At 36.6% G+C, this 12447-nt stretch overlaps 1 protein-coding gene across 2 annotated transcripts in view; it reads left to right on the top strand.

Annotated features, from left to right (window-relative positions):
- rab6ba (RAB6B, member RAS oncogene family a) overlaps nt 1–12447 on the top strand; it is an 87518-nt gene that overhangs the window by 51695 nt on the left and 23376 nt on the right. Inside the window, exons 3-5 of one of the 2 annotated variants that reach the window (XM_058779673.1) lie at nt 4799–4852; nt 5216–5342; nt 6664–6775. In XM_058779673.1, coding sequence (XP_058635656.1) covers nt 4799–4852; nt 5216–5342; nt 6664–6775 — 293 coding nt within the window. The remainder of the gene's footprint in view (nt 1–4798; nt 4853–5215; nt 5343–6663; nt 6776–12447) is intronic. The other variant, XM_058779674.1, reaches the window with a different exon arrangement.

Raw genomic sequence — 12447 nt, forward strand, 5'->3', positions numbered from 1 at the left:
AGACCGGCCTCCTCACTGGCGAGCATCTTGGCCTAGAAGACCTGGAGCACAGCCATAGAGTGCAGCACCGAAGCCGCTTGTCCAGCCGCCAGATAGGCGCGTCCAGCGAGTGCAGACGTGGCTCTGCACGGCTTGGACGGATGGCTCGCCCTCGCTTTCCATCCATCCGACTCATCCAGAGGGGGCAGGTGCTCATATCCCTTCTCTTCAGCGCCGTCAACAGAGGTGAGGGCAGAGGAAGCAGAATTTAGTGCCACGATTTAGTGAGCTCGTCATGGACTTCAGGGAAGAAGGGGGACGAGCGTTGGCGGGGGGCTTGCTGGCGCCCCGAGAGAAACCACTCATCCAGCCTGCTGCAAGATGGCTCCTCAGGCGGAGACCACTCGAGCCTGAGCTCACTGACAGCCTTAGTCATCACACGGACGAGCTCCTCGTCCGTTCTGGGTCTGGTGCTGCGTGAAGAGGACGGCGGCAAGAGGGCGGGGTCAGTCACCAAGCCCGATCTCAAGCACCGAACGAGATCATGTCGCTCGCAGCCGCGGAGGGACGCTGATCAGGTTGAGTGAAGAGGACCAGAGAATCCTCTCTCTGCGGTGAGCTTGCTCGTCTCCGGCTGCTCGAATCCTCTGCTCCGCTGTCTTTTCCTCGCAGGTCCCTTGGAGGAAGAAGACGGGAGGGCGCGATGGGGTGAAGTTGCTTTCTGAAAAGAAAGCTATCCATGAGCGCACAGAGGCGAGACTGAAACTCTCACAATGAGAGCAGTCAGTCCCGCTGAGCACAGTGTCAGCGTAAGATTTCCCCAAGCATGACACGCACTCTGCGTGACTGTCATCAGCGTGCAGGGGAGTCCTGCAGGCTCTTTTAGATAGTCGCCAGATGGCGGCAGGGGATAGACCGGGATCTGCGAGCTGAGCGCTGCAAAAGGTCCAATCCGTCTGCTGAGGTGTTTCAACGGTGAATCTTGGTGTCAGCGAAGAGTCAGCGAGGAAGAAGCTTCGTCGCTGAAGAGAAGAAATCTGAGATGCAGCAGCAAAGCGGCCACTTATATAGCCAGAGGCCCCGCCCATTTTGGCAGGCTATGGCGGGCTGCATAGCCATTGGTTCGTTTTTATAGCACTGCACGAACCAATGGACGTGCAGTTTTACTGCGTGATTGAAAAGGTTTCAGTTGAAGAGGAAAAAAGGAGTGTAATATCGAAAGGGAACTATATTATCACCCAGGTTAGGGATGTTAATTTCAGTTATTTTTCCTAACCGACACTCGTTAACCGATTATTAACCGTTAACTGACCAGATTATTTTAAATTAGAAAGGATTAGTGTGACCCGTTAAAAATACTAACATTTGTTTCTCGGGGATTAATTTTACATGAAACAACAGAACATGAGGATTCACATGGTCATATCACATCACGCACCGCTTCTGCGAGCAGAGAAAAACATAATAAAGCTAGCTATATATATAGCATGTATAACGAATAAATAGGCTTATACGAGAAATATATTTTTACTTAAATAATAAATTAAGAAAACGAAAGAAAATCTGTGCAACAAGCAGCCTAGTATGCAGAGTTTCGGTTCATTTGTCCTGCACGAAAGGAAAGCAGATGGCAGAAAGCGGCATCCTATTTTTCTTTAGGCTTATTTTACAAAAGCACAAAGATTTGTTTTTATTGTGAATGTACACAAATAAACACAAACCTTTTACAATTCTGATTATCTTTATGACTAAAAGGAGTAATTGCTTCCACTGTTAGAAGAAAAAAATTCAAGTGATTGCGCCGGCGCCGCATGTGCGTGCACAGTTAGCCATTGCTACCTTGACAATGCAGCCTGTTCATTCTCATAATAAAATACAGTCAGTCAAACATATGGAAAAAAACACACTGCTCAGTTTAAATATGTAGTAAAATCTTGCCGTTAAGCGGTATCACCATACCGCCATGATGTTATGCAAAACATTTTGTTTTACGTGGATATTGGAACGCGAGTGAAGTACATAATACAGTGTTTATTATAATGTTTGTAAACATTTTGAGTCGGCATTAGGCCAATTTCTGAATGACTTATGTTTTTTAAGTTTATGTTTTTTTTTCTCTAAAAAACTTTTTTTTTAAATACGCATACACATTTTAACCATGCAGCAAACCTTTTTAACTGATTGTATTAACCGGTCAAAATTCTTACGGTCAGTTAACGGTTAACCGGTTAAAATGAGCATCCATAATCCAGTGATATATTAAAGTTGGATATACAGTACACACTACTTTACCTGCATACATAAAGTATGCTCATACAAAACTATATAGCATATCTTGACAACATTACTACTATATTTTTCATAAAATGTAACTATTGTCACCCAGCTCTTTATATAAAGTTGGATATATGTCTAAATTTATATGTATACATACATTACACTCACATGAAGCTATATATAGCCTACTATATAGCATATCTCAACTGCTTTATTGCTTGTATCATTGCAAAATGTAAGCTGTATTATCGCCCAGCTCTAATCTGCTAAATGTGACTATGGCATTAAGGGAGTAAGATATTATAAATATTAACATCTTGATAAATTTTTTGAAACAATTTGTATTGTGAAAAGTGCTATGCAAATAAATTTGACTTGACTAATAAATATCTAATCTCAAATAAATTGCAACGAACCTTTGAATGTTTATTAGAAACAGTGCATTAAATAAGCTTCATTCTACAGGCTCGGCTCTTCAGTGGTGGCTAGTTGTCCTTATCTGCTCTTTTGCGCCATAGAACTGAATCACACACAGAAAGGCCAGTCCTCTGTACTGCAGACATCCATGATGTTTTCCTCAGATCCCACTGATCTGTGGACCCCTATCGATCTGGCAGCTGCCCACAGGGAGCTACAACTGAGGAGACCAGGGGCCATCCGGATAAAAGCACACACAAGACGCCTCCGTAAAATGCATCTGTATTAATAAACAACAAACTTGGCATAATCGTGTACATACCATTATGCAAATGTCCACCCAAGCATATGTATGCTCTGCATAGTTGGCTTTTTTTTTTTTCAAATGCTGGAAATTGAACAGAGGATTTTAAAAACGTGGTGCATGTTGAATTCAACAGACACACTCAAAAAGGCAATTTTCAGCAATCACTGGTTTTACAAATGTAATCGACACAATCGACTGCACTCTTATTGCAATAAAAGCACCAGTGGAGAATGAATTAGCTTTCAATGACTGAAGACACTTTCGTTCTATCAATGTTCAAGTAATTTCACAGATGCAGATGTGAGGTGGCCTGAGCCAATGCATCATTTTACCTTACAATAATGTTGGCAACCCATCTCTGCATTTAAATTCTATGTGTGCGTTTGGTTGAGAATATCAATATTGAGTAAAACACAAATATTCTAGTAACAGCATTCAGGAAATCAGAGGGTCTTTTGTGGGATTTATTCAGAATTATTTGCTGACTATTATGTTTTTCATGTAGGATTTTTATTCCTACAAAATTAAGTTATCAGCAGAATGTTGAGTACCAAAAATGACAAAATACCTTATTTTTTTAATAACTTATAATTTGTCCATATGGCTTGTGCACGCACGCACACACACAATAAATTCAATTAATTGAAAAAATGAGACACTAAAATGTGAAATCAGTCGCTTTACATGCTACAAGTGATTTAGGCAACAAAAATTACAATCTGCAAGTTTAAAGTATGAAAAAATATTTTAAGATTTCATTATCATTTAAGTGTCATTACGTTGATAGTGTTTTTAAAAATTATCCTTAAGGGAGCATTAGATAATGGCAAAAGTATAAATAAATGTAAAAATAAGGGAAATAAACAATTTTGTGTAATATAGACAACAGTAAAATACTTCATATTGGCAGATAACCAATATGGTACAGTGAACAGACATAAATTTAACTTGTTATTCACTAAAATTCATTGTCAGAGAATTTGTTTTGAAAATGTTTACATTTTTTTCCATATATATATATATATATATATATATAGATTCTTTCTGAATTTATAGTCAGGAGCCACACTCTGCAAGAGAGCAATCATAAACGGGCTTGAGTCAGACAAAAGCAAACGTAATCCAGAGGGCCTGACAAGAGAGGTAATCCGTAAACGTGAGCAAAAGTCCAGGCAAGGAGCAAACACAGTCCGAAACAGCAAGCAAAGGGTTAATCCAAGATACACGGGCAAGAATCAGGAACTAGGAAATCAGGGAACACAACAAGACTAGACTAGACTAAGACTAGGACTAGGACTAGGAACTAGAAACTAGATAAGACCGGGAAATGGCTTCGTAAAGCAGCTATCACTAGGAGAGTGATATACACAGAACAATACTTGGCAGTTTGAGCAGGATCTGAGTGGGTGTTATATGGTGTGTGTAATAGCTTTCAGGTGAGCGTGTGATTGGTTGCAGGTGGATCCAATCATTGCAATGGAACATGGGAGATGTAGTCCAGGGTGATGTGTGTGAAAGTCAATGTAATCGGAGGGCGACCTCTGGTGGCAAGTGGACGGAAGACCACGGACCAGATTCATTACAAAGAGAGGCAGGTCCCAGAACAGAGTGATCATGTATAGCAGTTATTACCATCATCAAACTGGCAGGCAGAACGTAACGGCTGTCTGTTTCAATCTAGACAGCATCTTCTGATTCTCGGGACGATATCTAGAACGCCTTTAGATTTGCCATGCACAAAAACAGCCATATTTCCACTCAATTTCAGCATCTGATTTCATTTTGTTCTTACATAATGTTTTCCTTCTGTCATAACAGGCGACAATTGGAATCGATTTCCTGTCAAAAACCATGTATTTGGAGGACAGAACGGTAAGCAGTCTAGCATGTTCAAATACAGCAGTAAATCAAATGCACTCCTCTGTTTTTTTATTCCATGTCAAAAGAGAAGAGTTTTAATGAAACCATATTGAATCTCCAAAGCTTTTTTATTATACCAACTGGATTTCTGACAGTTTTAGTATATGCCTGCAAGCTCATGTATCAAGAAAATAGATTGTATCCTCTAGAGATGTCAGGAGTTTATAACCCAGAAATGATTCCATGACCTTCAGCGAAGCAGTTTGCTGTGGTTTTATAAGGTCATATTGATCCAGCTCCTAGCTTGGCTCTGCACGTGTTTATGTAATTGCGTCTATATGTGTGTTTGAGAGGCTGAATAATTTGACTGTTCAGTTGGGGGTCTCTGACTTGCAGGTTCGGTTGCAGTTGTGGGACACAGCAGGCCAGGAACGTTTCAGGAGTCTCATTCCGAGCTATATAAGAGACTCCACCGTAGCTGTGGTGGTGTATGACATCACAAGTGAGTGTAACTTTAATGATCAAACCTCCTTTAGCTCTGAGATATATTACCAAGAGCCAAAAAATCAAAGCGTTAACATGATTGCAGCTGCCCGATTTGTCAATTTGAGATGTGATCAGTGATTATTTTCTGTCAGTAAAGTGTGTTACAGGTCTAGCCTTGTTTCACACTATAACCAGATAGATTCAACCCCAAAGATGTAAGAAGCAGCTGTAGGTTATTTTTCACAATAAAAAGATGACAGTGTTATTGTCCGTAAGCCCCACTGTGACTTTCAAAGACAGAGTTAGCGGTGCACACAGCTTTGTTGGTATGAACAGGAAACACAAAGCTTGATTTTATAGGTAAAGCAGCCAAAGTCAGTTTCACCTTGAAGCAGAAGCAGGTTCACTGTTGTCAGGCTGCACATAAACAGGTATAAATGTCATAATAAAACCTTATTGAATATTTAAATAATAGGAAAATAGCACACAGTGGTGCACAATAGCTGCAATATATTCACTGCATTTTTTAAAGGTAATAAATTATATAAGCTCAACTCCTTTACACATTTAATAATAATAATAAAATCTAATTTAAAACGAATTAAAATTCTAAACAGAATTTCTAAAAAAAAAAAATCTAATTAAAAAAAAATTGTTTTTAAATAATTTACCCTCCAACCAAGGTCTTAATGGAAATAGTGATGATATTATCAACACAAATAATAAATCTGTTAAGGCTGTTAATCTGTTGATTAGTTAAATAAATATCTGATTAATTTCTGATTTAGTTTCTCTAATTAACTGCACTTAACGTTTAAATTTGTTGAAATATAAATATTTTCATGTATAATATCCAGATTAATGTGGAAACAACATAAAGATAGTATTTTAAATACTTAATATTTTCAATATTTTCATTGCATATTTTTACTAAGTACTATGAATGAAGGGCAGTATTACTGATACTGATGCTTCATTAAAATGACCCCCCCCCCCCATTTCTGGGCATAAAAGTAGCAATTGTAGCCATTCAACATTACAATGTAATGCAGTATACCAGCCTAAACTGCAGATTCTCAGATTGGTTTTAATTGACCTTTTATTAACAATTATAGAACATTAAAAATATTAAGGTGAACTTAAAACAATACTTAACAGTATTCAGCTGGGTACAGGTGGACCATCCTCAGTCGGCCACTCTTTCGCTTTATGGAGTGGCACACAAATTATTTTTAAAACATTAAAAAATGTTAATTGTAGAATCCGAAATCCAGATTATTTCAGTGTTTGCCCTACAAAGTAGTTACCATATTCTGTGTCTGTTTTTCTTTATATAGATGTGAATTCATTCCAGCAAACTTCCAAATGGATCGATGATGTGAGAACGGAGAGAGGAAGTGATGTCATCATCATGCTGGTGGGCAATAAAACAGATCTGGCAGATAAGAGGTGAGTTGTCTCACTCTCAATCTTTCTCACACTCTTTTATTATTAAGATGCTTAACAAGGCTGTTTCACTCACCAGTGTGTGAATCGAAGCTGACAGTTCCATTAAAGAGATTCTCTGAAAAAACGAAAAGGAAGCCTTATTCTCACTTCAGATTTGTGGGAATGCAGGATGACGGATAATTTGAGAACAAACCCTATTTGTGTGAAAGATAAGAGGTAAAGGAAGCAATGCAAAAATAACACATTGTTCAGAGAAGGTTTGCCCTAAAATGATCTCTCCCTGAGAGTGTTGGAGGGTAACTAGGTCAATGTAGTGATGCTTTACACTAACTAGTATTAACTTACAATTAAGTTTTACAATAACAAACTACCCCCAACCTGTTACAATATAGTGAGGCAAAATGCTACATTACTGTTATATGTTTGTGCTCATGGCTGAGTGAGTTGAGGTAATAATCAATCTAATGTATATAGTGTTGAGAAGTATGATTATTTTTAGTGAATTGATTCGTTTGAATGGTTCATTTAAATTAACTTAAAAAATTATTCTCCAATCCAGCTGAGCTGAGCTGACATTGGTAATGAGAAATGTTTCTTAAGCATCAAATCAGCATATAGGAATGATTTCTGAAGGATCTTGTGACAATTCAGCTATGCCATCAAAGGAATAAATTGCATTTTAAAATATATTCAAATAGAAATCAAGTCATTTTAACTGTAATAATATTTCTAAATATTACCATTTTACTGTATTCATAAACATTACAAAATCTTGCTGACCTCAAAAGTTTGAATGGTCATGTATGTTCAAGTTAATATTACACCATTTGAAATCTACGCCAGATAAATATTCTGCCATGCAAAGGAAAAAGACCGTAACTTCGATTTTGGTCGAAAATGAGTTATTGATATTTTTGGGACCTTCAAGACAACCTTTATCATGTGCATAAGTATCTTGAGTCAATTTCGTTGTTTTTCCGAGAAAATAATGGGTGGTCTCAACCGTAACTTGGAAAAGCCCCAGAGAAACCAAGGCAGAACACCGTATAACACCAGTAACGGCTCTTTCGCTTTGTTTGGAACGCTCAAATTGAGTTACAGTGTTCTAACTTTGTTTAACTGCGCGTCAAAATTAAGTTACGGTTGCGGCTTGGAGTTATATGGTGTTCTGCCTTTTTTTTACTGTCCATTAAAGTCCATTTACAGCTCCATATAACAAAGCACTGTAAGGACTAGATACCTTGGCTGCAATACGCAGTGTTGGGTTAGTTACTCAAAGAATGTAATATATTACTCACTACTAGTTACTCCTTTCAAAGGTAATATTGTTACTTTACTTATTACTTTCTGGCAACAGTAATTAGTTACACATCTTCACGCCCCACAGAAGCTGTAACTGTGTATCTTCCAGATAAAATTCTTCTACAATATTACTAACAACATATTTCTGCCTCATTATTTGACCAAAATCCACATTGGATCGCAGTCAGAAGTTATTACAAACACTCAATAGTGATTGATAGTGGCATTCAAGTACAAGTGTTGTATTAATCTCATTAATTGTCATGTGTAGCTTGAAGTAATTTTTTTGTTACCCATATGCGATTAAATTTCGTTATGTATTTTATCAAATCACATGAGTTTGTAAGAAACTGTTTAATTTTCAAAAAATATTTTCAATTATATTATATTAATATAATGTACCACATGCCGATAATGCAGTATTTCTATCTGCTTTTCCATATTCCAAGCTTGCCTGCTGCACTGGGGACATCACATACATGTGTGAGTCGTGAAAATTATGAAAATAAATCCAGGAATTATTTGATTGTTGAATTTTAAATCAGCGGGGTTGAGGCATCAAAATTAACTAAGTAACTAAGCTGTTTTATGGAAAGTAACTGTAATATTATTACTGAAATATTATTAGTAATTAGTTACACTACTAGTTACTGCAAAAAGTAATATTATTACAGTAACTAATTACTAGTAACTAGTTACTGCCCAACACTGGCAATACGTAATCGTGAATAGCCTTTAAAGATCTTAAAAGACCTGCAGATTATTCACCAGGCTGTCACTTCTAGTTGGATGCGTGTGTAGGCCCTACTCGAATGTCATTGCATGTAGCATGATCAATCATAAAATCAGTAGCCTACTAACAGTTCACAATTAAATCCATATCCTACCTTTTCTTGTAACCCGATAAAATCCATCCATCGCGATGAACATCGAAGATGTTTAATCCACAAGCATTCTGAGCATTATTCCTTTTCACATTATTCCTGTTCACATAAATCCACAAGTCGTTCTTTTAGGTTAGGCTATTTCATTCAAGTCAATATAAAAGCAATTATGCTATGTCTAGCATTCTATTACGTTGCTGAGCATAGCAAATAAATTGGTTGCCAAACGGTCACATGTTTTATTTTAGTCTGCTCGGTCAAAAAAAAAAAAAAACATTAATACAGTCATATTACTATATGCAATAGCCTATATGAGATAGCCCATAATCACTAGGTTTTATACATTTACGATTTTGTAAATGGTGATCAGCAACCAAATTGATAATGTGGAAGTTACTGCCTTTTGCCTTGGTGTGAGTGACTTCTCACTTTTTGCAAACAATGCAAAAGCAGAGTACAGTAACTTCAAAATAGGGATAAAAATCTAGTTTGAACCCACAATTTTTTAATGTAGATCATTTTCATTACTAAAACATCTAATTGCCACATTTCCAGTGTCCTACCTATAATTAATTTGGCTGGACAAATAAAAAACTTTAAAGTCATTTTCTCAGTTTCACACTCTAGCGAGTTAAGGTCTTTTGCCTTTGTAGGGCAGTATTGCTCCGACTGAAAAATAAATCAAATAGTTGCTTTTTTCTTTATTTCTTTTGTATTTAAAAAGGTATTTCCCCCTTGAATAGTTTCAGTGTAATAAGTTACTTTTTGTTGTTGTTTCGCTAATTACTATTTTTAAATGACTAACTTGACTGTAATATAAATTACCAGCAGCTTGTAATGTTTGGGAAAGTACAGTTTCAAAGGAGCTTCCCCAACACTGTTCTCAGTCTACCCTTGTTTTAAAACTTCCTTGTGTCGTGCTTTAATGAATCAGTACAAAGCCTGAATTTATAGTCACCGGCCCTAAAATTTGTAAAAGCATGCAGATGGGAACAGATGTGTCTAAAATCACTTTTTTAAATATGAAATTCCAATGTAAAATATTTCACTATAGCTAACAGATCAGAAAAAACATGTCATCAAACAAATTAAACCTCTGTAAGAAATGGGCATTTCATGCTTCACTTACTCAGTCCTTCAGAGACGTGGGAGTTCAGGGATAAATACAGCTCAGTCTCTCTCTCTTTTGTCGTTTTCCTCTCTCTCTAACTGTGTGTCCCAAAGGGAGGTCAATGTTTTCCTCTCTTTTTGTTCAATAATAACTTGCCTCTATAGTTTTCATCCTCAATTGCACCTCCTGAGCAAAGAGCAGGTTATCCATACTAATTCACAGCTCTCAGTCTTAAGAGACTTTGAAACAACAAAACAATTTTTAGAAACAGAACAGATTATTAAAAGCAAGAGCAGTTAAGGCATTGAACCTGAGAACTTGATTGTTTATCTGTTTGCAGATACCACTTAGTTTGACAATTTGTTATCTAATGCAATTCATTTTGTACATTGTAAGTGTGGCTTAGGAGGAGTAAAAATAGCTTTTGAGGAGACTCTTATGCTCACCAAGGATGCCTTTATCTCAAACGGTAATATTGTGAATATTACAAATTAAAATTAATAACTGTCATTTTTTACTGGTATGGCAAAGCTGAATTATCAGAAGCCATTACTCTAGTCTTCAGGTCACTTTATCGTAAATCCTTCAGAAATCATTCTAATATACAGATTTGGTGTTTAAGTAAACTTTATTTTATCATTGCATTTTACTACAATGTATTTATATGATATAGATCCATTTGCATTTCTAGTTAGATCCTGTCATTGTGTATAAAGTTTAATCTAATCTAATCGCATCTGTTATCATATGAGGAATTTTTCTAATTATGCATGTAGTCAAGAGTGCATTTATTTAATGCTTAAATGTGTCACTTTGTAATGCATGTTTCACAATATATTTTTTTGTTCAGAGAGTAAACATGACACTTAGCAGGAAATAAGTTTTTGAAAGAAACTCGATTGTTTGTAATAAATCACCATGGTGATAAATAACGCATGCTGAGGTAGAGCTGAACTCTAAGGTGTTTTAATATGAGCGTTATGCAGGATTTGTTTCCCTGACGACTGTGAAGGAATGTGTCAGGTGGAGGGGGCTGCAGGAACAGAGTAACAGGCGGATAATGGAGGCAGTTACAGTAGTTCTGTGCTAAGATGAAACACCCATCAACTCTCATTTTCTCAGCCTGTACATTTAGTTCATTTTTTAAATTGAGTTCAGCATGGTTTGTTTGACATCTCATTGCCTATCAAGAATTAGGTTAATCTGGTTCAAAGGTGGCATTCACCTTATGCAACATCAGTGTGCCGTTTTGTCTTGAGTTCTCTGACGGGCAGCTATTGTCCAGTCCAACCACCGCGTCTCTCACTGCTCTCCAACACAGACTGAGGCACAATCTGCTCGGCCCATTTCTGAGCCACCAAACAAGACTTTTTCTAGCATTTTAAAGGGAAAGTTCACCTAGAAACTAAAATTCTTTAGTAGCCCCTCACTGCAGAACACAAGATCCAGGGGCGAGGATAAATCCACATCTAGGGGGTGGAGATTGGTAGGTTTAGGGGTGGAGATGGGTGGGTTAGGAATCGGGGGTGGAGACGTGTAGGTTTAGGGATATGTAAGGTGGGAGGAGTTGGATCTGGATCCAGCCTCACCCCCGGGATCTTGTGTTCTGCAGTGAGGACCATCTCAAATTCTTTATCTGTGACTCACCCCCATATTTTTTTATACGACTTGTTCCTTCAATAGACTTTGAAATTTGGTAACACTTTAGTATAGGGAGCAATTCTCAATATAAACTAGTTGCTTATTAGCATGCCTATTATTAACATACTGTATTGGCTGTTTATTGATCATGTGACCTTAGGATCTGTAAGTTTGAAAAAAAAGAAAAAAAAGAAAGAAGAATAATTCAGCAAGGATGCATTTAATTGATCAAAAGTCACAGTAAAATATTTTTACATTGTTACAAAAAAATATTTAAAATAAATGTTTAATATTTAAATGTTAAATATTTAAAACTTTCTGTTAATCAAAAACTGTTTTCAACGGTGACAATATGAATAAATAGTTAATTGAGCACAAAATCAACATGTTAGAATTATTTCTGAAGGATCATGTGACACTGAGTACTAGAGTAGTGACTGATGAAAATACAGTTTTATCAAAAATATATATTTTATTATTTCATAGATTTGCATTGTGTAAAAATGTTAAATAGTCAAGGAATAAATGTTTAATATTTATTAAAATAATTTATATTTTATTATATTTAATTATTTTCAACTGTAATGTTATTTCCCAATATTTCTGTTTTTACTGTATTGTTGATCACATAAGAGACTTATCACACAGATCGCATAAGAGATTTTAAAAACATTTTTTTTTTTAGATTTTAAAAACATTTTTGAGCATTTCCTAGTCTTCTGAATACAAAAGTA

The sequence above is a fragment of the Onychostoma macrolepis genome, chromosome 06 (assembly GCF_012432095.1).
Source record: "Onychostoma macrolepis isolate SWU-2019 chromosome 06, ASM1243209v1, whole genome shotgun sequence".
Classification (NCBI taxonomy): domain Eukaryota; kingdom Metazoa; phylum Chordata; class Actinopteri; order Cypriniformes; family Cyprinidae; genus Onychostoma; species Onychostoma macrolepis.